Source organism: Chrysoperla carnea, chromosome 2 (genome assembly GCF_905475395.1).
Source record: "Chrysoperla carnea chromosome 2, inChrCarn1.1, whole genome shotgun sequence".
Classification (NCBI taxonomy): domain Eukaryota; kingdom Metazoa; phylum Arthropoda; class Insecta; order Neuroptera; family Chrysopidae; genus Chrysoperla; species Chrysoperla carnea.
In genome coordinates, this window is record NC_058338.1 from 62,885,044 (window position 1) to 62,912,476 (window position 27,433).

A 27,433-nucleotide genomic window follows, 5' to 3' on the forward strand; every position below is an offset into this window, starting at 1 on the left:
TCATTGAACGATTCCCAAAATAAAAACCCGTGAACGCCTTAGTTTTTTATTGCCCTGTTTTTAAAGACATAATCAATCGCCTAAAGGTAGCCGCATTGAAAATTTCTTAAAAGATCGTTATGAAAATTAAGATGACACAGTTCCATATAAATTGCTGTAAACGTTCTGCATGCATGCAGTTCTGATGTTACCGAATATGGAAATTATTTGAGGATGTGAAATTTTTAATTCTCAATTAATTCTATTTCTTTAAAAAAATACATAATTGATGTAAATTTATAAAGATCGTACTGTAAGTTATAAAGACCGTTGGCAACAAAAAAAATTGACTCTCAACTACATATAATTTCAAATTAAGACTTCTTATACTTCCATAGATAGAGAGTTTTTGGTTTTTATAGTCACTTTTCGTTTCTTTTCTTTTACATAACACTCCAAAGAGTTTTTGGTTTGTAGAGTCATTTTTTAATATTTTGTTTAAAAAATAAAATTGGGTATTACTTTATACATCCGAAACAGTTAAAACTTTTATTAGAATGTTGCCAATACCTAAATAAAGTAAATTTAAAAGCGGTAAGTATTAGTTTTAGTTCCCCTGGTAAGTTCATCAGTTTTTGTGCTGAATAAAACATAGAAATAAGGTACGATAACTTTTTATTCATTAATTTTCGTGCAAATGGCTTAAAATTTTTTTCATTTTCAAGGTTTTTTTATAGTACTTTAAAAAGTGTATGATATACTTTTTTCAAAAAACGTCCAATTATTCAGTTATTTAACGTAAAATATTCCGAATTTCAATCGCCAACAACTCGGAAAGTATAGATTCTATCGATTCTCGTTGCCATTTTCAGCATATATATTTTTACACCTCCTAGAACAGGTGATTACCACCCTCTGAGCAAATCCACCAATATGCACCATATAACTTTTGATCTAGAGGATGAACAAAGCTTAATCGCAAATTTCCAGATCAATCGGAGCTATAGGAAAGAATTTAGAGATTTCAGCCTCGCTTACTGGAGTATATCTGATATTTGTAGAAGCGATGGGAAAACTACTAATTGGAAAAAGAACAGAACGCTTTTATAGAATTATGGAAAGAAACAAAGTAATTTTGAATGTTAAAAAGAAGAATTTTTTACGTTCTTGGAATTTAACAAATATTTTGTACTGTTAGATCCTCAGTTCAATAAAAGCGCATTTTGTTGATTTTTGAAACAAAAATTCGAATGGACCGAGTGTTAGAATTACTATGTTTATGCTAGTACCTATGACCATGTAGTACTTGTAAGACACATTACACCAGTACATACACGTATCTATTTGGAAAGGTAATTACTTTTAATTTATAAATAATTAACAATTTTTTTTTTTTGAAATATACAATAAATCCAATGTATTTTAATAGTTACGTCACTTTTGGTTCCGTGAAATTCTGTTCTTTGATTAAAAAAAACTTTGGAGAGGGGTTCTTGATTTAACCACCATTAATGGTTACGTGTATTTGTTACAATATTTTTAAAATATAAGTTGGAAATAATTGTTTTAAATATTAATGTACAGTTAAAATAAAATAAATAAATAAATAAAAATACAGGGAAAAAAAAAGTTATAATTAATTTTTTATAAATAAAATGTTTGCATAAAGATAAATTAATTCCGATAAAACTTTTGATATTAATATTTTATACTTCTTAAAATTGAGAATACAGTTTGTGTGTGTCATTTGAGTCTGTGTGCTTTAGTGATTTCTCTCGTTTTTATTAGAAGGTTACAACTTGTAAGTACTTAATTGTTTTAATATTATTAATGAAATTGTTGAGAAAATTTTTAAAAAAAATCGCTTCATATCAATTTAATTTTTTAATTTTCCAAAATAAAAAATTTAATTTTTAATTTTTTAATAAATTCTGAAAAAATATATAATATCAATTTTCAATTAAAATAACGCTTCGCACATAGAACAAAAATTTTTGTCTAAATGTAAAAGAGTTTTTAATAAATAAGAGTTTTTGTGAATTTATTACAAAACAATTCAGATATTCATAAATCATTTGCAGAAATTATAATAATTGTTTTGTAAATTGAATTTTTAATGATCTAAGAGACCAATTAAGAGATATAATTTTCAAACAAGAGCCATATAGAAATCATTATTGAAATTTAATTTAAAAAAATAAAATTTTTAAAAATTATTTTCCGTTATTATTATTTACCAAAGATATTCATGCTAGTTACCTAGTCGGGTAATTATTCACGAGTAGGTTTTTAATCCAAATTTGCATTTTTATAATTTGACTTGAAAAGTTTCGGTATAAGTTAACGTTAAACAGTTATATGTAATTTTGCGTTATATGTTTTTACTTATATTATGTAATGTCTATATATTACATTTTACTTTCAGCAATTAAAGTGCAAATTTACTTCCGAAACGGATTTTATTAGTAAAACATTAATTTACAATTTACAAATTCAAATTGTTTAAAAATAGTTCGACCAAAGAATGTTATAGTACCAGAGACGGCATAATGTCGATCTTCACCCATCCGATAACCAGATGTGACATATTTTTTATGAAATTTTATTGATTTTTAAACACTTTTATCATGAACGTTGTTTTTCAATTTCTTAATTAAATTAGCTTTCTTCTGTTACCAATTTCGATAGGTAAGATTATGTTACCAATTTTATAGTTATAGCTTTTACATAATATAAGTAAAATCAAATAACGCAAAAATAGATATAACTTAACTGAAATTTAACGTTAATTTATACTGAAAGTTTTTAAGCCAAAATATAAAAATGCAAATTTGGATTAAAAACCTACTCGCGAATAATTACGCGACTAGGGTGAGTATCTTGAATTACGGATAATATTTTAAAAAAATTTGATTTTTTTAAATAAAAATTCAATAATGATTTACGAATGACTCTTATTGGAAATTTGAAAATTATCTCTAGTTAGAAGTTAGAAAGGTATTTTTAGAATAATTAAGTTGTAATTTCTAAACTCGATTGATTCAAACAAAATAGAATGATTTAAATGCTAATGTGCCGTATTATAAACAAATTTTAAATCACATTTTAAATTCTAAATTTGGGATTGAAAAGAGTTTTTCCAACATTGCTACAAAGATTTTTCGTATCTGCTAGTGCGACCGTTACTAAGAAAAACTTAAACACATACAAACAATATTATACATCAATTCTCAAAGATATCTTTTTGAAATATCTCCCTTAATACTTCATCAATTTTAATGCATGTGGCGTTGTTTTCTAGAAAATTTGTTTCTTTAGTGACGAAGTGAAATAAGTATAGAAAGTCGAAATTAATTGTTTTTGGGTTAAATAACAGTATTTAAAAAATTAATTTAATTTTTTCTTGTTATTTTTAACTTATTTGTGTAAAAAATTGCCTATCTTTTCTTTTTCATTTTCTGACTGCCATAAATACGTTTTAAAACGCTCTTCAGAGAGATTACGTTTTAGTATCTAAGCTCCTAACTGAGAGTTATCGAGTTCTAAATGAACCTATAGCCAGGCTGTAAGACAGTAATTTTAATTTTTAAGTAAATTTTTATATATAGTTATGTAGGTTCATTTGATACTCGATAACACCCAGTTAGGAGTTTCGGTAGCTCACATGGCCCAATGATTCAAACAAGCCGAGTTTCACAGTCAAATGTAGAGGAAAGTTAGGTATTAATCTACCAACTATCAGACGGTTAGAATTTTCTCATCAACATGCAGGTCAGCTGCTAAACATTTTTAATTATTAGAATATCAAAGAATGTACTAAGAAACAGCTGGGGCATATTTGAAACCTGTTACTTGGTACATTCATGGTACACTCGGTAGGAACTATATTACTTTCGTACCCTTGATACATTATAAATGTAGCGCTAACTTTTTGTATTTACAAGATATTTTTCTGGAAATTTATGGTATTAATTATTGAAGGCAAATGCTTGTTTGATTCTTTAAAGAATTTAATTTTATCGCTACATTTAGTTTTTACTGTCTAAAATAATTGTAGTATTAATTTAAAAAAGGCATACTTCTGATTTAGTAGCCAACCCAATATGTGAGTACATTACGTTTGGTTTGATTAAGATATTTATTATGACATAACATAAAAATTGCATTGTACTTACTTTAAATTATTTCTGTTTTCTTTAACTTCTGATAACTTTCACAACTCAATTTTTTTAAATGATAAAAAATAAAATTTTGTCAAAAAATACAAATTGAATTTCATTTTTGCATTTTGTTAAAATTCATGGCAACCTGAATCGATTAAAAAAGTTTTAGTTTCCTAGGTAAACTAGATGTCGGTTTTTGGTGTCTGTTGCAGTGTTTTTTGCTTTAACTCCCAACCAGCAAACAAATATCGTGCGATAAAGAACATATTTCCAATAAAAGGTAAATTGGAGTATTTTTATACTGTTTTCATTAAAATGCGTTTAACTTTTTGTGTAATATATTTTATAATAAATTTTGCCATTATATTGATATTAAAGAGGATTGCATGAAATATAAATTATTCGTAGAAGCCTTGTTATCATTTTACATTAATTAGTAAAAATTAAATTATTATTTAATTGTCAAAGATATCAATGAGAAATGTTTATACTTATCCCAATTAATACAAACGATAATATTAAACAGAAGAAAGCATGCCATCATGCAACCGGATGTAGCAAAACGTTTTATAAAATACGCTACATCGAACTAAAATTATCAAAACTAACAACAATTTATAACTCTATTATATCGTTAGCTGTATTACAGAAAAACGAAAAACGTCTAAGCAATTTTCGCCTTTAATGTCGGCCCTTACCCATTTTCTTATATCAAATATCTGATAATTGTAAGAACCTTGCACTCCTTGTAAAATCATCAATGCGGTTTAATGGAAAAATTAAAATATTTTTTTATGTAAATCAACCATGCTGGAACGATTGCACATATTTTAAACTTTCAGTTCAGCCAACCGAAAGTTGCTTATTCAAATTCGCTTTCGTAGCAAAATATTGGGAAACTTTAATCCATATTCAATTAATAACGACTTTTATTGGAAACAATTTTTTGAAAAACGAATACATTCGAAAATGTTTATCTTTTAGTTTTGAGTTCGAGTTTGAAAGTCGATTAACATACCATAGATTTCAATATTTTACAGGCTAGACGTAGATAATTGGTACCTAAAGTGTAATGTTTTCAAACTTTCAAAATTAGTTTAATATAATATTACAATTATGTATTTCTGCTGTATTAACATTCTTGATAATTTTGAAAAACTTAAAATATTCATACTTAACTCAGTATATGCAGGATATAAAAATAAATACTCTATTCACTTTTTTAACAATGGATTTGGTAGTAATAAGCGAGGTGATCATATTAAATTAAATACGATATGCATAGCCGACAATAAATTAAATTTTAATGAATAAATAAAATTTTAGATATATTAAGCAATCGATTTTATGTTGCATTTACACTTTCTGTTCTACTGACCAAGTTCGAAAAAAATAAACCGCATAAATAAATATGCATTATTAGGTAATATGCATTAAGAAAGTGGCGGCCAAGGATATTTTAAACTAAGGTTAGATGATTGATATAATTCGCGTTTTACAATTATTCATTTAATTAGTTTTTTAAATATAATATAAACCATGAATATTTTCTCCAACATTATTTATGAACATTTATTGAATTTATACAGATTGTCACACCCTCAAAAGAAAAAAAAACTTTTGATTAACTGCTTGTCCAAATTGCTTTGTGTTCGAAGTTGCTTTGTCAACGTTTGGCTACTGACTGGGAGGTTGTGGGTTCGAATCTAGGCAGCGCCAGTATGAGCATTTATAATTAATGGGGCGGTAAAATTTATCACAATGTCGTCGTTTAGATAAGAACGAAATAACCGATTCCACCCACATCATTAAATCTTTATTGTATATTGGATGTAGTTTAAAATAAAAAAAATAAAGATTAAAAAAAATAATGATGTGAGTGACCTCTATTATAGATAGATGTCTGAAAAACGGAGGTTAAACCCCATTATTAATTTTATTATTACAGTTCAAACTTGTGAAGGGGTCGATGTAATACTTTACAAGCTTACTCATTTAATTCAGGTTGGGGTAGTGGTTAGACGTTTAGCCATTATAAAATTTGACCTCTCTTTTACAAACCGTACTTGTGTTAAGCGGTATAATAAAAAATTGGCAACTATAAATGACGTATTATATTAATTCAGAAATTATCTCTGGTTCTTTAAGGATGTATGAGCACGGTGGTGGGGGCACAAATTTAAGAACTATATTTTTTAAATTTTGATGGTGAATTATGTTGACGATGTAAGACTAAAAGTGAGATAAGAATTGTTCGATATCTGGCGTAATTTTCAAAATATCGAAAATTGAAAATTTTTTTTAATTATTCATCGTTCGATATTTTAAAACCAAGACAATGTTATTGTTATGTTATTACTAATATGTTTACTTTCTATTAAAAAGTGAAAATTACCAAAAACTTTCAAAATATGTCGTTTTTTTGAGATTTCTCCACAACAGCAATGTATTTTATATCGATTTTCATTGATTTTTTTTCTTAAAAATTAACATGGATACCTCAGATGAAATTTTAAACACATATTCTTTGAGTAAAAGTCTATCGATAAAAAAATTTTGAGCATTAAAATCAAACATTGTTGTCATGCTAATACATCCTTAATAACCATAAGTTCTGAAATAAATAGATTGAATGTCATTTTGTTTTTTTAAACCACAAAAATACTTTTTTGTTTCTCAGTGCCCATATACGTTCCTCTAAGTATATTCCTATTATTTTAAAATTTTTTGCTAAGTAATTTATGGTACTTGGTTTCAAACCTTTCATATATTGTTCTTCTAAATATCCGGATAATTGTTAATAGAAACAACATTGTTAATAGAAACATAACAACGGAATCACTTAATGTTTTCAATACAAATTAATTAATTCCGGAATGAATAGTTTTGTCTAAATTTTATTCAAGGTTGAGACTCTCCGCAGTCTCTAATTTAATCTAAATTCATTTTATCCCTTCCGACTTGAATTGGTTTGATTAGATCTGATTACTTATGAGTAAGGGTAAAGAAATAAATATGAGCTGTTTCCAGTTAAAAGATTATGTAGTCAAGGAAACTTTAAAAATAGTACATTAAATTTATGAATATTATTGTAAAGATTTATTATATTTATTATAACAATTGTTCTTACTTGCATAAATTCCATACCAAAAACTTATCTATATTTAGTTGCTCCAAGAAATCCCTAGTAGAACAATAACAAGCCTTTAGTCTAGTTAACAAGTTCAAATTGGTGAAATTTAGAAATCATGGGCGTAAAAATACATCCGATAACTCGTTGAATTCGGATTCCAATATTTCATAAAATATTAATATTTAAGAAATTAAAAAAAAAGATTTTTGAAGAGGAGAAAATTTCCAATAAAAAATTCCCACTCTAGTAAGTCTATCTCCATTATTTATAATTCTAATTTAACGCTGAAAATAGGTCATTTTTAGATTATTATAATATTGTCAAAAACGAGTATCACAGACTAAATGATTTTTCAAAGGTATTCAATATTAAATTAAAAATTAAAAAAATTATGTTGCATTTTTACTACCTACCCTAAAAAATTTATTATGGTCGGAAATTTATCTTAATGCTAATTTTTCAACAAGTTAGACAATTGTTTCTTCAGAAAATTTTTTATTCAGAGAATTTTCGTTTTCATTTTAAACTTAAAAAAATGTTTAAATAATATATTTTTATTTTATAATTTTTCGAAAAATGACATTTTTTTTTCATCTTAAATTGTTTATAGCTTTTGCAATTTTTTATTTGCTGAAAAACGCTTCTGGAAAAACGGATTTTTTTAGACATCAATCTGAATCCAACGAGCTACCACAGGTATTTCTACGATCATTATTCCTTATTTCTATATTTCACCAATTTTGAATTTTTTAACTAGATTACTTGGTGATTTTGGTTTTCAAGGGTCAGATAAATATAAATTTTGTATCTTGGATCACAGGTTTAACGAAAGTTTATGAGATATTCACTGAAATTGTCTCGGTATATCGCTTTTCGTATACGACTTGTACGACATCTCTAAAAACATTCATCCGAGCGTCAAAGGAACTCAATTTTTTCATTTTATCAATGTCAATCTAGTAAAATATTTTATCTTAATTGGAGAAAATAAAATATGTCATTTCTATTTGGAAGGAACAATTGCCTCCATTCCTCTTCCTCAGATTGTTACTTGAGCTGCTATTATGGAATGATGTTTTAATATACTTGATCTACTTCAGGTGAACAGTAATGGATTACAACATCCCTTTACACATGAAATTTGTTCGCTACTTAATCGATGTAATACTTTTTTACAACAGTAGAATAAACGTGAAACATTCTCCCTTGTACTTCATATATTATTATTAAAGCCAATATTTCGTTCATATTACAGGATTAAATATACAGAAAATTCGTACAATATTGAAGAAAATAAATTATAAATATTAAAAATTCATAATATTTATCAATTTAATTACAGTAATCCGATAAACGTTTGGAAAAACGACAAATTATCGAATTTGTTTCACTATAGAGTTCTTCCATAGATAGACTACAAATTACATTTCAAAGTGATAAGATTTTAACCATTTTCTAACTTCGGACACGAAGCATTTATGGTATTTATAATAAGTCAGCATTGTAATTACTGGTATATCTTACCGACCTGACAAAACAGGTTGTTATTACTTGTAATTAAAAATACAAGTAATAACAACCTGTTTTGAGGATGGTTATTTAGTGTATTTTTAAATAATAATAATTACTCTCTCAATTGATCGGTAAGGTACCTGATCGGCAAGGTATCCAAATTATTGTTTTATATCATAATATGTTTCGTTGACTATAACATACTAAAAATTCAAATCATTATCTACTAATTTATTCTTAAAAAAACGCGTTCTTTTTTCACGAGTCCTCCCTCCACTTTAAGAAAACCTAAACTGCCAGCTGTGCCGCTGCTTTTGCTTTTTCACTGTCAACATTTTACGACGCAAATTTGAAAACATTCAAATATTTTACACCGTTAATGTATACTATATCTTTATTAAAAACGTGCGAAGCCGTACTGGGTCGCTAGTTATAAATACAGATGTAAATTAGGTTGTAATAAGACTATTCGGTACTCTGCTTAGTGTTCACCATAAACGAATTTATTTAACATTTTTTAGAATTTTTACATGAAATTAAGACACCTTCAATGTTTTCAGAATCTTTTGTACAAATTTAACCTTACTTAAGCAAATAAGTAATTCAAACGGTAATTAGATCATTGAACATAAGAATAACCTTTGTTATTTTTTATAGTGAGAGTATGTAATTAATAATTGGTACATACATACATTCACACATATAACATGTGGATAAAGATATGTACGGAAATAATTTCGTTTTTTTTTTTTTTTTTTTTTTTTTTTCAATTATGATTAAGAAATTTGTACTTTTTCACTTTTGTTAAGGTTATCTGTTTAAAATATATTTAATTATTAATTTTTTTTTTCATTTTTGCAAATTTAAAAATAATTCTTAACACGAGTTTGTTTTGCACAAACTGATTATTTTTTAATCTCAAATTAACTATTGGATATAATAGTGTCGTCAGAACTCTAATCGAATTTTTTCATTTTATAAATGCATCTTTTAAGCGTACCCGGATCTTTCTAAAAACCTTCATCTTTTTATAATATTAGAAAGCTCAGAACCTGATACAGTGATGAGTTATGTTGAAATTTCTATAGATACTATTAATTTCAGATAATTAAAAATTAATTATATTAATATTAAATTTTCGGGTATTAAAATCCTTTTGATATATCAAAATCATTTAAAAAAATCAAAATTTTAAACAGATGAAGTAATTTGTTGTTTTTATTTACTATAAAAGTTTGTTAAAACATTAAGATAATTGTTATTGAAATGAATACCATGATACTCGAAATAATTTTTATTTCGAGTATCGTGGTATTCATTAACTATGTTAATGAATACTACTTAACTATGTTAATGAATACTACTATTGAAATACTAACTACGTTAGTATTTCAATAACTATGTCTCAACTAGAAGTCAACAAGAATTCATTCTTATATTAAGATAATTATTTATTTTATTACGGAGCCGTTGTGAAATAATAAAATTTTTACTTCTCTAAGCGCTTCCACTTGTCCTGTTTATTTATCGTGTTTATAAATCTCTGAATTGTAAAGGGCTGTTATTCAGCATCGTGGTTTTACTTCAGTTACATTGCATTCTCGATGCTAATATCGATGAAAATAAATGCCTTCATTATGAAAAATAAAGATTATTTGGAAGGTATGTAATTGTTTATTTCGGAATAGTGTATAGGGTTTTTAGACCGAGTAATTTAAGCTCTAGGATGTAAGTGAGAGAGGACGTTTTCATGGTTACGATATACTATACTTTATTATTATAATTTTATGGATGGACATGTAAGTCTATGGCTTGTACGCAGGGTTTACATTGAAAATTTAATACTATTTTCTAACAAATAAGTAATTTTGTTAATTTATATTTAAAAAATATTATTTATGCAATTTCGTCTCGTATTTTCACAATTTCTAACGCAACAAGTTTAATTAATTCCTATTTTTCAATACCTAATTATAATTTGACATTTTCATGTAAACAATTGAAATTAGTCATATTTTAAATATAACGAATGATTTATTGCAAATTTTATAAAATACAGCGCTACATTCGATACATTTGTATCCTCCTCCTATTTCCACGCACCCAAAGAAAAACATTATACAGAATGTTCGATTTACATCTAGGCAAATAAATATCACGAGTATGACAGAATACACGCGTTAAGCAATGCATCTAAGTGAGAGGTATTATATACATGTGTTGAAGCTTCGATATGGGTTGAGATAGTTAAGACACTTGGAGAGGGGGAGTTTCTTTGCTGAATATATGAACTGACCTCTTACTTAGATGCATTGCTTAACGCTACCGCTACCTCTTACTTAGATGCATTGCTTAACGTATGTACTCTGTCATACTCGTGATATTTATATGCCTAGATGTAAATCGAACATTTTGTATATTCCTATCCTATCCATCTATCCTCATGCCATGAATGATAGGTATATATTTTATGAACCGTGATGTACAAAGACAATTTTTTTTGCTGATTTTTTTTAAAAATTTGATATGTTACAATTTACCTTGCTATTGAGAAAATTACTTTAAAAGATAAAAAAAGTTAATTCACTTTTTTTTATAGTATTCCAAGCAAAATGAGCAAATTGATGAATAAACAAAATGGAGTTACCGTTATTGGAGGAAGTGACAATCATCAGACCTGCATATGTTCAACCAAAACACGTGAGTGTAAATATAAATTTTTTTTTTTTACTTATAATCACTTTTAAGAGGAAATGCTTTACACAATTTTTGAAAAATAAAATTGAATCAGGAGAATTGATCGATAAACTCGACAGTATTTGAGAAACAACCCTGGTATTATCGAAAAATTCTAAAAGGATTGAAATGAATGCACCAACGAAAGCATAAATTTGAGTTATTTACTCATTTTGAGTAGCGATATTCATAAAAGTATAATCGTATATCGTATAATCGAATATTAATTAATTTATACTTATATCGAATTTCATAATAAGTAGGTACTAATAAAGCTGAATTATTTCTGAATCTTTTCAACTGATTGCGAAATCTTGTTGACTTTGAAAGTACCCACATATCAAAATTCAACACACGTTGGAAATAGAGCAGAGATTTGAAATATAAAACTTCTAAAAAGGTTTTTTTGAGTATTATAAAAGATATAATTATAAAAGATTATAAATAAATGAGAACTTTGATTTTTCGAATTGAATTTCGATTTTTGCCACAGTTTCCTAGATCAAAAACTATCAACAGACCGTCACCAAATTATCAAAGAGTAACATAACGAGTAACACGCTATTTATTCAAGTTATTACGATTAGCTTATTCATACTGATCATGATTACATGGTAGTCAACATACGTATATTTATAGTTAAAAAATTCGCAGGAGCGAGCTGCGTTAGCTAAGCGAATTCCCTCAGAGAAATTACACATTTAAAAAAAAATCGAATAATGCATTTTTATTCTTTAAGAATTTTTATTTCGAAAACTAAGCGTCTAGAGAAAAAAACCACAAAAGTACTTTTTTGCTTAAAACTGATAAATAAATAAAAATATTTTTTATTTTAAAAAAATTCAAAATTTTGTAATTTGCGAAATCTTCCTCCACACTTTGTTTATAGATCGATTTATCTCATTAACAAACTTGACCTTTCAAATACCAATATCCTTCATGATACCAAATTGTATTCAAATCGGACTTAAATTGCGATTTTAACGATGGTCATTTTGACATCTAGTAGGTACAAAAGCAATAGCTCCATTTCCTTCAGCAAATCGCTAAAAATTGATCTAGGAAATATGGGCAAAAATCGAAATTTAATTCTGAATCATTAACTTTATTCGTTAATTTAATTTTCTTCAATTTTGTAATTATAACGACTCAATAACCTATTCGTTGTGTGCGTAGTCATGGTAGGGATAATAAAATCGATGCCAGCGCTTTAAGTGAAAAATTTTGGAGATAAAGTGGGCTGTTATGACTAATTTGCAATTATTTACATGTTAATGATATAGAAACTGTCAAATTAAAATGATTGAAAAACACTAATTAATTAAACTTAATGCATTAAAAATTGTGAAAATAAGAAATCAAATTGTACAAATATTATTTTTCAAATGTTAATTATCGTAATTATTTATTTAAATTTGTGAAACAAGAATATTAAATTTTAAATGTAAGTTTTCAATGCAATCCACACAATTATATATGCATCCATTAATTCTATAATTAAAGTAGTGTATCGTTGTCATGGAAACGAAATTCACGCTCGGAGCGAATAGTCAAACGTAAAAAACGTCTAAAAATGTTCTCGAAACATCAACCATAGATGTAACCAACAACCCAAGCATTTTCTGACGGAAGTATTTCAAGTGATTTTCGATTTCCTTATCATTCGGTAGCAATACGATAAGAAAGGTGAAACTTTTCTACGGTTAGGAACTGCTGGTTGATAAATAAACAGTAAGACAGCAAGTTCCAAAGCATAATTTAAAGAACAAAGTATCAACCCCAGCTATCTATTGCAATGTCGAGGTTAACAACTGTACTGAGCTGGAATAAAAGCACCGTAGGTAGATATAAACACTTGTTAACTGCAATTGTGAACAAGAATAAAAATATTGTTTTTTTTTTTTTTTTTTTTTTTTTATACTAAGTAAACTTGTTTTTATTATGATAATTTATTATATAAATCTTAGTAATTTTTCCATATTCATGCTTCCTTAATTCATGAAAATTAAAAATATAAGAATTTTCAAAACATAATCAGAATTTTCAAAACGTATTAAGAGATCTTCATTCGGAAATTTTCCGGAAATTTAAAAATCAAAGGATGATTATATAAATTTTTTTTGTCTTATTTAATAAAATTTAAATAAATTTTTATATTATTACTTATATGTATTACTTCTTGAAATTCTTATGTAAATTATTTATGAATTAACTCAGCCATGAAGTTGATCAACAAGCAATGTCATTTGTTCCTTTAAGCTAATTCAGTGTATTTTTTATGGTCAGATGCTATTATTTTCTGTGTCAAATTAAATATTAACTACTATTGAAGTGTGATTGATTTGAGAATTTTAATAATAATTTTAAGATTTTTCTTATCTATGAAGTTTTAATTCGAGGGCAACGGCAATCGCTAGGTATCATTAATTGTTTGTGTAATTATAGGCGTAAAAACTAGATTTCAGTACTGAAATCAGAAAATTTTAGGAGACATCGAATGACCAATTCGATTTATTTTTTATTCGACTTTTATTAACTGTTTTGATTTTCTGATGTTGTTTATTCCGTGAATCGGTAGTTCCGTAGCCAGGTTTTAAATTAAGAAACAAACTTGCATTCAAATATTCAAATTTTTTGATAAATGATGAATATGTGCCAATAAAAATAAACTATTAGTGAATTTCCGACGGAAATAGAGGTATTTCTTTTGCTTCAAATTTTCATCGATCCTAGATGTCAAAAATGAACATCGTTAAAATTTAAATATATATAATCTCTATGTTTTTATGTGTCTGTACTCTCTCTAGCGGTCGCAATTTAAGTCCAATTTAAATAAAATTTGGTATCAAGAAGGGTTTTGATATTTGAAAGTTCAAGTTCATTAATGAAAAAAATCAACAGATAAACAAGGGGTGGGGGGTGTACAAAGTACAAAATTTAGAATTTTTTTAAAATATTTGTGTATTTTTTTATCAGTTTTAAGCAGAAAAGTACTTTTGTGATTTTTTCTCTAGACGCTTAATTTTCTAAATAAAAATTCTTGAATGACTAAAAATGCAATATTCTATTTTAAGAAAAATATGTTTTTTTCTTCAACCTCTGGGGGAATTCTCTTAGCTAACGCAGCTCCTGCGCTACGAATTTTCACTTTTATCACATTGCTCAGCGAAAAATATTACACAAAATGACATGAAATAATCTGTCAAAGGAACAATTTCTCTATACAAAAATTCAAATAATTCTCATATACAAATTATTTTTTACTTTAAAGTACAGACTTTCTTAATGGAAAACCCATTAGAAGGGATATCTGTATTATATTTTGAGATTTAATTACTATAGAAATATTTTAATAATTGTAATAAATGATTTAACAGTATATAAATGATTAATTATAAAATAATAATTATATATAATAGTCATAAAATATAATATTCATAAATAATTTGCCTTCTAAAATATTACATAACTAAGTAGCAAAAGTGGCCTTGATGATCACTCGTTTAGTTGTTGATGACGTTTTTTAATATCTAGTTTATTTTATATTTGATTAGCCGTTTAATTCATTGACTTTTAATACTAAAAAATACAATCTATGTCTTAAATTGATAATTAATTATTTTTAATTGTATTTTTTAATATACTCCTGAAAACGATTCAGTTATTTATTATTCATTAAGTTATAATTTTGTTTTTCAACTGATTTCAATATTGTCTAAATTATACTATTCGCTTGATGGACCGCAAGTTTGACTTGTCAAGGGTGCCCACACACTGACTTGATTGGTGGAACAAAATATTTATAAAGAAAAGCGGTTTTCCAGTTAAGAATGGTTAAAGTTATATTTGAATTTCAAGCACTGCGATTATACACTTTACTCTATCGATTTGAAATTTGGATCTTCTATCTGCCCTGGTTACTTTTATTTTTCGAAAATCCCGTTAATTTTCCTAATTTTCATTGTTCACATTCAGATATAGTGGAATACGAAAAAGTACCTAAGTGTGAACAATGAAAATTGTGAAATTTAACAGAATTTTCAAAAAATAAAAGTAACCAGGGCAGGTAGAGTAAAGGGTATAATCACAGTGCTTGAAATTCAAATGTAATTTTTACCATTTTATCTGGAAATGTTTAAGAGGAGTTTTAATAAAATTATAAAGTTTTACGCCAATCAAATAATGATTTCACGCGATTGAGCATGTCAAAACTAACGATTTTCTGTTCAATACATGCCAAGATAGGATTTTCACCAATCGACTCGAAATAAAGTCAAATTAATAGAAAAATTCCTTTTCCACAACACAACCCCCTGCTCATTTGTAAATAAAATTAGTTTTACCAATATTCTACCGGGTTACCCACCGGAAATCTGCACTTTTAGGTTCAGGAGCATATTTTAAACGAAATCCTCCATCGAAAGCGTCTTCAAAAAAATTAAAAGCACATCTTATATAGATCAGTGCCTGTACGATATGATTGAATTTTAATTTTAATTGAATCATAAATTTTTCTTTCTATTATTATAACTATATGATAAGTTTTTCTTAACGATCTGTAATGATCTTTTATTTTAAATAAATTATCATAATTATTAATATTATACAGCACAGTAAATAGCTATCATGTATACAAACATTCACAGTTAGACCGATTAATAGGGAGTTTTCGAATAAAATAAATACTAGCCAAGATGTTTCAAAAGAATTGTGTTCCTTTTAGTATTTAAAAATAACATACCCAAATTTCAACAGCTGTTTTTTTTCCGAATTTTTTTTTATAAGGCGCTGAAGGGCCGGAAAAAGTTTTTTTACTTCTATAAAGTTTCCCGCAAATTTTATGAAGAAAAGTCTTGTACAAAAGTTGTAGTCATTACAAATATTTACAAATTGTGTTAAAATCCTACGTTTAAATGTTAAAATTCATTTTGTAGTTCTATGCAAATTGCAAAAATACGCTCAAAACCGCTGTTTCTTACTTAATTTTTTAACAAAAAATGTGTAGCATAGACGTCGGCAAATTTAATGGACTATAGTTTATGACGTAGAGTATACGTAGAATTTTTTTTTTTGGAATTTTTTAGTTTCACATTTATATCACTTTTTTGCAACTTAATTTCTAAAACTATGGCAAGTTGCAGAGTGTAATTTCAGTCTGTTTTTATGAAACATCGTTTCTTTCAACAGGAACCTTGCAAAATTCATTGTAAACGTGCTTACTTGCAAAATGAAATAACTTGACTGACTTAAAATCCGAAAAAATCTGGACTGACTTAAAATTAAAATTTTTTTTTTTTTTATTGTTATAATTATTTATTTATTATGTTCTAATTTTGTTTTCCTTTCGAAATATACGTCGTAAGAGGGCATACGTTATACGATTTGTAGAGGCCGTTTGGAGCTCAATTCAGATTTCCTTGTCGTTATCATTATTATTAGCCGTTTATGTCTTATGTTGAATCCCGCAGTATTTGATTTATCTGTTTATGATTTAACATGAAAATTTAGGTAATTCTGGAAGAAAGTCTTAAAGGTATATATATTTTATATACGCGCATCTCGACTATTTTTAGAATCATACCACAATTTTATAATAAGTTTTTGTATCTATATATAAGTTTTAATGCAGGCGCTGGAAGGCGTTCCGTAGACAGTAAAAGGTTTACTCGATATTAATATCATTTTCCATGTTTTTTACCAGTAAAATCGATTTTTAATGTTTTCGAACTAATATTCTCGGTAAATTTTCCATAATTTGTTTTTTATGTTCTGCATTTTGTTTTTTTCAATAAATGCATATTGCGGAAAACTGAGTTAGAAAATATAGTAAATGAGCGGGACAAATAATTTTGTAAATGACTCATATCTCGAGTAAACTTTTCCACAGTGCCCTTGCCAGCACCTGCATTATACAGGACTATACATTTTTATAATAATATATTATGGACGTGTTTCGTAATATTCACCAGTATAATGGTCAGTGCTGATGAAGTCATAAACCGACGCCATACTGGTGAATCGTTCCGAAATATACTGGCCAGTGCGTGTATATATATTCTTAAATATATATTCTTATTGTATTCGTTAATTACGAGTAAGTCTTTTTCAGACGCCATTATTCCCTCTAAGTGAACAATAAATAAATAAATTTCTTACCCAAACACTCGGGGAACACATGTACACTGTCATGCCCATTTTATTAGTACAATAGGGCGTCGATTTCTGATGTCATGAGCACTGGACAGTATACTGGTGAATATTACGGAACACAGCCTAAATTTTATTCAATTAATAATCATATTTAATTCAATTAATATCATATCAATAAAATGAAACGTTTAAATTCAATAAATCGAAATTTTAATGATAACCTTAACTTGGTGGATTCGATAATAACAGTTCAATGCTAAAGAATCATTTTTTTGCATATATGCTGCATTGTACTGTGCGAAAAAGATAATTAAATAGAAAATACACTAAATTTTTGGCTTTAAAGTACCTATAGTTAAAAAAATGTATGTATAGAAACATTGTATGACTGTGCGGGTAAAAATAAATATGTATAGGTATACTTTAATTCTTTTTTAAATGTGTAAAAGTAAGAAGGACACAGCTATTATTTTGATATTCATTTTCAGGAAATCCAAATGCGACAACATTTTCAAAATCGGTTCATTCGCTTAGGCGCTGCTGGACTGACATGAGTTCGAAACTCAACCCAGTTAAAATATTTATTGATAATAAGTTTTTATACTGACGTCAAAATTTTAATTTACAAATTATGAAATTTTAATTATTCGTAGGTACTGTAATTAAAAAAAAACACCGTTATTATATTTTAAGTTTTCACTTCTGTCATATTCCTTTGATTTATTGTTCTCGATTGTTTACTAGAAATTTTATCAGAAAGTCATTGCTTTAAGCTATATAAGTCACCACCACAACTTGTACAATTGTATAATCGAATTTCAATTAAATTAAATTCATAGCCCACACGCATAGAGTGAATGAGTGAGAATCATTATTGTACTCTGTACAGGCAGACAATAAAAGTTAATTAATTTGTCATCAACATATCAAACTAAATATTATTACATAAGAGGTAAATTATTGATAACATCAGTATAAACTAACTCATCATAAGGGTCTAGGGTCAGGCAATGCAGATTATGTGTTTTTCTTTCTTTTATTATTTACACTCTGTGCTACTATTGTGTTACATGGATAGTTCGGCACTGGGGCCAGATGTAGTATTTGACAGTCATTTCAGAACGTACAGAAATCTTGGAAACTTTCAAGTGCCAGCTTTTTCTTCAATGAAAGTTTTCAATGTCGGATACTTTCAAATTTTGAATATGCACGGTGCGGCAACTTGAAATAATAGTACGAGAGCTGGCAAAATTTTCGAGAGTTAGAGATGCATGTAATATGTCTTGTACTTGATGATAGCCCGCAAGTAAGGCCACATATAAAGCTAAATCGGTTTATAATTACAGCCACACCAAAACACGCCAAAAAGATTTGAAAATTTTTTTCAAATTATGAGTTTCTTTAACCGTTACTGGCGCGGTGCTATAGCCATTATAAGTTATATTGGCTATATAGACATAAAAAACGATTTTAGAAAACTTACAATGATTTTAAAGGTAATTAAACGAAGTTAACGCAACCGTTCCTAAGTATCAGGCGTAATTAATAATAATAATAAAAACGAGATTTTAAGATGTCTTACAGCGGATATCTCGTTCTTGGACAAAACAATTTTTGCATTTTTTGCCCAGTTTACTCTCTTATTGGAATGCCGTCGTAAATGAACATACTCATCAATTTCAAGCTTATCACGTAATCAACAGTTTTCTAGGTGCCTTGGAATCAGTGCCACATTTACCATTTAGGCTGGCTAGACGGTCACCATGTCTTCCATCAAAAAATATTTATTTGTTATTTTCAAGTTAAAATTGGTCAAAAATTTTCTCGAAGTAAATTGACGAGAACTAAAAAAAAAAAAAAAAACTGAAGGAAAGTGGAACCATTAAAAAAAGGGCAGTGTTAACCGTAGCGTAGAGGTGAAAATAGATAAGCCCGCCTCTATTTGTGAGTCTTCACCAAAAATCCGACAACGGACCACTACAATCGTAAATGCGGCACTACCTGGGATATAACTCTCCAGCTAGAAACATTTTCGTAGAAAAAAACTAGAATGGACACGATATAGATGAGAGCCTCTCAAATTTCGAGCCGTTCTGAAATGATTGTCAAATACTACGCCGGACCCTAAGCCTAACACCTAACTACTTTGTACAAGTGTTATTGCCATGGTCAAATCTACAAACAGACATATGTATATTTTGATAATACCTAAGTCATCATAATTTTATTATCTATCAGAATTAAAAAAGGTCAATAGATGAGAATGTATACAAACTGAAATATTATGTAACAACATTAGATAGTATGGAAATTTTTAGTCTCTAACAATATAAACCTGATGTGGGCATCACATGACTTCCTTGTACGTAGTGGTGGATTTACCATGAAGCTGATAGTCTGGAGGCTAGGGCGGTAAATTTTAGGAGCGGAAAATTTTCGAAGATAAAGAAATAGTGGTGAAATACTCGTTGGCTATAAAAATGTGAACGACTTGGCAAAGTTTTGGCAAATCTGTAACCGTAAAGTGCTAAAGGTTACCGGGTGCGCTAAATTTTTAAATGGAGGTGAAAAAATTTAAATAACCTACTGGCGGCAGATGTATGAATCCATCTTTGCTTTTATTTTTATAAACCGAGCAAAATTTTGCTTATATTATAAAAATGCGCGAAAATATCGAAAATAGTTGGTGGCAACAATAAACAAAAGTCAAGAAAGGCAACTATATGTTACAACAGACCCAACGTACCTTTTTTTATTTTTACTCAAAACGGGGCAAAATTTCACAAATTGGTCTGCTAGGCTTTTATAAAAATTATTGCTTCTTATCCAGGAGCACTCGCGTCGGTACCTGCCCCCAAGCTTTTTTATTCTCTCCTAAATACTTCATATGTTGTTCCTGCAACATTTTCCCCTCGTTCATCTGTTTTTATTTTTGAAAAATATCAGCTCCCATCAAAAAATGCGTTCAATTCAATAATATATTGTCTACTGCTAACTCTTAGCTGAAAAAGGGACAATTCTGTGTCCCGAAGCTTTTCAATGGACAACGAGATGTAATATCGAAATGTACAGACGTGGTAACGAAACTACTCAAAATGGATTTAGAGATACTTAAAATGAATATTTCTGTTAAAAATTCAGTATTGAATTTTTTCTCGATCAAATTCAAAACTTCTTTTACTTTGTACAATGTAGTAAAAATATATTTCTTCAAGGCCTTATTTTAATTTTTCTTTTTCAATTAATATTCAACTTGAAACAAGAAAAAAAACTGGAATGTTTAAGGCACGTGCAGTGATAGGCTCAAGAACGAGGGTAATCGGGTAGTTATGTGAGATTAGTTAAGCTTTGCAATTGAATACATCACATACATGTCATACATACCACCTTGGTAAATGATATTGTGGGACCCCACCTTAACTTTATTAAATTTTTATTCAATGTGACTTTCAAAGATATATATTCACCGTTTTTTACTTCTATATCCGTTGTAATATAGAGTAGTAATGTTTGCAATCCGAGAATTTTGTTTTTAATTTTTAATGGATCTTAACGAATTTTGTAAGAATATAAATTTTTTTATTACCTATTCTTAAAGTTCTTTGATTCGAAAAATATTATTTTTAGCAAGAAATAAATTTTGAACGAATACCAAGTGTCTATAGGTATTGTATAACTTCGGAAACATATTCCAGCGTACCGATAGCTTTTGTTGTAAAATATGGGAAATGCAAAGTTAAATTCAATTCTTAAAAATGTATTTTAATATAAAATTTTTTTGTTGGTTTTTTGAACTACACTTTCAATTAACAGAGACGACTTTCCAATCAATTATTCTTAATATTCCTGTTTAATTTTAGATAAACAATATATTTACAATTAAAATATTAATTCTTGTTAATTGTATCACGATAATTTCAGCTTTCGAAGTTCTATTACTCCAGTTAATCGTAATTATTTTATTCAAGTTTACATTTATGAAGCAAATAAATTTAAAAGCTTGTTTCTTTTCGCTGAGGATGCTGATTAAGGTGTTAATCTTTGTTTATTAATACGTCAGGATGACATCAAGTTCCTACCATATTCGAACTTGGTCTCATATCATTTTCTAGAAACACTAATTTGAACAGTATCAGTATCGTACAGGTCTGCAATTACCTTTTTGATAATTAAAGACCACAGTGAGGAGCAGTTTCGTTTTATCGAGTAGGTAAAATAAGCATTAACTCCACCATAAATTAGGATTGTGAAAAAAATGAAAAACAATTTTTTTTGATATCTTATGAAGAAGGGTAAAAACATTGATTTATTTTTCTAAATCAGATTTTTAAATATTTTGTATTAATAGTATTTTTTGAAATAAATTTTATGTAATAAAATTACCAAATACTAAAACATGATTAGCAAGTAGTCGAAGGTTAAGGTACAAGCTTTAATTTGAGCCTATATTTCTACAATTGCAAAGTACATCACCGGCCTGGCGTGACGAAATAATAATGAAGAAATCATAACTGTAAAAAGATTTTTTGTCAATTTTCTTTCACGGACTCTTGACTTAGCCTCTTTCTTCACCAAAAATGAACTAGAAATTCAATTGTGACTTTAAAACTCACTTGTAGGTATATTCTTACATAACTGTTTAAAAAATTTCTCTGGCTAATAGAGGACCAAAAATAGTAAAAAATTTTAATAATTTTGTTTTAAAATTTTATAAAATGATTTGTACAGATAATAAAACAAGTAACAAGCATTCAAGACATTTTCGTCATATTGTGCAATAGTTTAGTCACAAAAATATTACCAAACAGGATTATATTGTAAAAAAAAATTTTTTTTGAAAAAACTTCCATTATACTATTTTTAATTTCCTGCCAGAAAGGTTCACTTTACAAAGAGGAATATTAGGAATCCGCAACACGAAGTTCTTATACAATAAAATTGTGTGTATGTAGATAGGAGATTTCTTCATATTAAGTAAGCCAAACCCGGTGTTGCTCGGGATAAAATACATCGCATGTTTAATGGTATAAATAATATTTAAGGATCAATTTTTAAAGATAAATATTATAGATTTCTATAATAAAACCCGAGAGAAGGGTTTTATTCTATTCTATTAGCTTCTATTGTTCTTGTTAGAAAGTCGTTTATATCTAGACAGAATATTTTAATATAAATAACTTACATTTAACAACAAAACCCTTGAAAAAACACTCAACTTGATTAAAATTAAAAGATTTAAATTTTGGAAGAAGGCCCGGAATAGTTGTCGGTTTAAAAAAACTTTCTAGATCATTTCTAGATCATTTCTAGAACTTTCTATAATTTTCAAGAAAATTTCGAATCGATTTTGGCCGTTACACACATTTTGGAAATGTCTACTCATTCCAGAAATTTGTTCTGAAAATTTCCAAAAGTTCACATGAGTAAGAAAAGGACAGATATATATTTTTGTCATTTTTGCCACCCACAACAACCCACTTCCACTCACCGCAACCAAACTCCAGTACTTTCACCAGGAGACCAAGAAGTATTTACCGCCCCAGGGGGAAGTTTATTGAAGTTGGTGGTCGTAGAGAAAACCCGAACCCGTTAGTACGCGAAGACAGGGTTTTCTCTATGACCACCAACTCCAATAAACTTCCCGCTGGGGAGGTAAATACCTCTTGGTCTCCTGGTGAAAGTAATGGAGTTTGGTATATATATATATATTTATATATATATATATATATATAATATTGATTTAATGCATCAAAAATTGTTTGATTCAAATTGTTGTTTTTCTAACGGGTGTTTTTGTTTTTTAGAGGGAATAAAATTTAAATTGAGACTAAACCAAAATAAATAATGCCCATCGCCATCATATCCCTGGCCCTAACGAATTGTAGCCCGGAAGTCGTACTTTCAATCTTAATCGAGCAAGTAGCGGCGTAGAGGTCCCCCGACTGTAATAACGATTTTACTTATCATAACATTACATACTTATCATTAAAGTAGCCCAAAGAACTAGGTTTAATCTGATGTCAAAAAAATAGATGGGGAAAAGATAATTTATTTTTAAAATTAAATTGTACATAGTATATTTAATTTTTTTTTTACAATTTCTAATAAAAATAAAATATAGTTTCATATTTTCGATTTATTAAGAAACATACATAACAAAAGTGTTTTGTGAGAAGAATAATTAGAATTCTCTTTTGTAAATATTATAAACCACATAAGGTTAAGAAATCCTTAGTAATAATAATGGGGGTTTAACCTCCGTTTTTGTGACGCATGCCTAATCACAGAGGCCACCCACATCATTATTTGTTAATCTTTATTCATTCCATTACAAACATATTTACAATTACATTTTTGATGTGGGTGGAGTCGGTTACTTCGTTCTTATCCAAGCGACGACAATGTGATCAATTCTGCACTCCCATTAATTATAAATTGTTCACACTGCCGCTGCCTGGATTCGAACGCGCAACCCAAGCCTAAATAGTCTAACGCTAATCCTTAGTAACATTCGCATTTTACTAATTCATATTTGCATGTAATTAGTATACAATTAAAATAATAGAAAATAATAATAATTATTATTATTTTTAAAGATTAGATTAGATTAGATATATTAGATTAGATTCGGTTCGGTTCAATTCGATTAGCTGGATTAGATAAGATAATGGTAGTAAAAACGATGTTTTCATGTGTAACTAGTTTTAAATAATAATATATGCAAGAAAACACAAACACAGCAATTAATTAAAAATCATTCAAAGTTGATAGAATGAATTAAGTGACCATCCAAATTAAATTCATTAACATTTAATATAAAGTTATATAACAATTAAAAATTTTATAAATACTTTAGTCTCTAAGCAATTAATTTTATTTGCAAATAACAAAATTTAGTTAGTACGGGGTTTTAGCCTTGATTTTGTGTTTAAAACTAAAAACCAATAAATAAAAGTTTTTAAAGTTTAAACATTTATTTTCTGGTTTATTGAACATATTAAATAATAAATCTTTGGAACCCAGACAAGAACAAAAAAATTTTGTAATTGTCAATTTTTTAAATAATTATTTTATGGTGCATTTAAAATAAATTATATCGTGATTATTTTTAATTTAAATTTACGTTTGTGTCCTAATAATAAAGAAAGATTTTTTGTTTGTATAAAATTTAAAGCGAACAATTTTTGAACCACGGAACTTTTTTTGTTGTTGCTTTATTTAGGTTCTTAAATTCACGAGCTTTACGTTAACCATAGTAGCTTTTATAATATGATACGTGGATTCAACTTTTCTCCAATAGTCTCGCGTTATTGAAAAATTCCTAAAAATACCAATTAAATATTATAAAAGCCAGTAGAGTACAAACATATGTGGCGATATATATAAAGAGTATCCCATAAGAATAGGCATACAGTGATGAAGTTTGTACAAGATGTATAAACTTTTATTTCGTCTTGAATTCGGGACGAGATCTAGACCAAACTATTATAAAAGTAACCGAGCCTAAGTTCAAGCCATATCAATCGATACGAGACCGAGTAAATAATACCCGAGGCTATTAAGTGAAACGAAACGCCTAAAGTGCCCTTGAAATTTCGATAATTTGTATTACTTTTTTGTTAGTTTTTCCTACATGATACGAGTCGCATTTTTACGTGAAAGAGACAAAATTTTTATAAATATTGATTCTCATGTGTAGCCCTATAGAAAAGTTTGAGAAAGAAGACGCTAACCAGAACTAAGTCTTTGTGATAAATCATTCCGGACCACGAACATCTCCCAGCTCCACAAGAGAACGAAATGTCATCGAAAGGTAACAGTGATTGCCTAGAAAATCTACGTGCTAAGAAGCTATTTCTGGAGACTTGTCAGTCGCAAAGTTTTTAACCCAAGACCATTACAATCAAAGAGTTGAAAACAGGCATTGAAAATAAAAATGATCAAATACCAAATGAAATGATTACAAGTTTTCACCAGTCTGAGCTACCAGCTGTTTGTCTGGGCCACAATATTTATATTATTTTGAATTATTTTCATATCATTTCTATGGAGCACTCTGTAATTTTAACGAAGGTTTCTTTCGGAAGTAACTATTTAGGATCGATGAACTCAATTTTAGTAAAAATCCCATGATCGGTATTTCCTGCTCCTTGAAGACAATATTCACTTCAAAAAAACTTCAAAATGCGTTCAAACAAACACAATTGAAATATTATTTCATGCCTCCAAAATTATTATTTTGCACTACTGACAGGAAATATTTTCTTTTCTTTTAGTAAAACCAAAAACTACTATTCTGCAACTTTATAAGCGTGGAATTATACAGCAATGAACTAAGAGTATCTATACTCCATTGGTTTTATTCGTAAAGTAAAGAAGTTATGAAAGCATCAAAGTCACCTTTGCTAAGTTTTAGTTTTTGTTTTTTGGAACTTTTAGAAGGTTTTCTGCAGTTGTTTACAATTTTTCTCGAAAACTATGCATTTTAAGGAAGAAATTCTTCGCCCCAAAGCTTTACATCTTAAAATTTTATATCGATCTATAAATTTTGATATTTTTCCAAAAAACAATTTGCAGTTGCGTATATAACTTTCCAGATTTGTCCAAAATTTACTCGAAAACTACGCATTTTTCCCGGTAAAACGCGAAAAACAAGCATATGTATATTTATAAAGTAAAACAAGTGAATAGAACAATTGACTTAATGAGTTAATTGTTGAAGTACCATGTATAGACAAGTGTTGATGACGCAATCGTTTGTTTTTTTACGTCCTGTAAGTGAAGATAACCACTCTTACACACAAAGTAATAAGAGTATCTTTTTCACTTCCCTCAGTGTATATAGTATTTTTATGCTAACAAATAAACACATACATAAATATGTAACTTATAAATATAACGTATTTTTATTTGCGTCCTCACTGCTATCACAATTGATCTATTTTGCTCATTTTCGAAAATTTCAGCTTGAACCTCTTTTCGTTTTTGAGTTATCGTGATGAGACAGACGGACAACCGAAAATGAACTTTTTAGGTAAATTTATGAACACCTGTACCAAAATTTTGTTCGTAGCATCAATAGTTTTAAGCATTACAAACTTGGGACGAACCTAATATACCTTGATATATTTGATATATACATGACATAAAAATAAATGCTGTGCGCGCTCTACTGGCGAAAATAAAAAAGAATGGAAAAACTCGAAATATGCAGATCATTAGAGAATATTACACTTCCAAAATTGCATCATTTTTGAGTAAATGGCTAAATTACAGGCTACGAAAAACTACAGCCTATAATAAGGTGGCACTGCTGCTTTTTTAACCGACTGTTTTCGTTTTGTTAAAAGTTTTTTTTTTTTTAACTTGGGAAAGTCAGCGGTCTAATTCGGACGGAGTATAGAAATACCTACTTTTAATTCTTTGATATATCTGTCTTCTGTATTAGACATTTAAATATTGGGTTTTACCACAAGATAATAATTGTATAATGTTACCAATAATGTTACAACTTACAAGTACCTATAATGATGTGACAATTTACGAGAAATTCATTAATGTAAACAATTGATTCTTGTGTATTTATTTATTAATGAATGGCATTGACGTCAGAGTTTTTTTCTAGAAATTTGTATACTTTTTTCCTTTGTGTCAAAAGTATTAAAATTTATGATTGTGGTCAACGATATTCTGTGTTTGACATTACCGTCGTTAACTATTATATCATCAATGCTTTTTCAATGCTAAGCCTTTCTCGATT

At 28.1% G+C, this 27,433-nt stretch overlaps 1 protein-coding gene across 1 annotated transcript in view; it reads left to right on the forward strand.

Annotated features, from left to right (window-relative positions):
- The first annotated feature begins 1,648 nt into the window (after positions 1-1,648).
- Positions 1,649-27,433, forward strand: part of LOC123292376 (GTP cyclohydrolase 1) — a 73,937-nt gene continuing 48,152 nt past the window's right edge. Inside the window, exons 1-2 of the mRNA XM_044873007.1 lie at positions 1,649-1,780; positions 11,387-11,487. Of these exons, the coding sequence (XP_044728942.1) occupies positions 11,400-11,487 (88 nt within the window). The 5' untranslated portion in view covers positions 1,649-1,780; positions 11,387-11,399. The remainder of the gene's footprint in view (positions 1,781-11,386; positions 11,488-27,433) is intronic.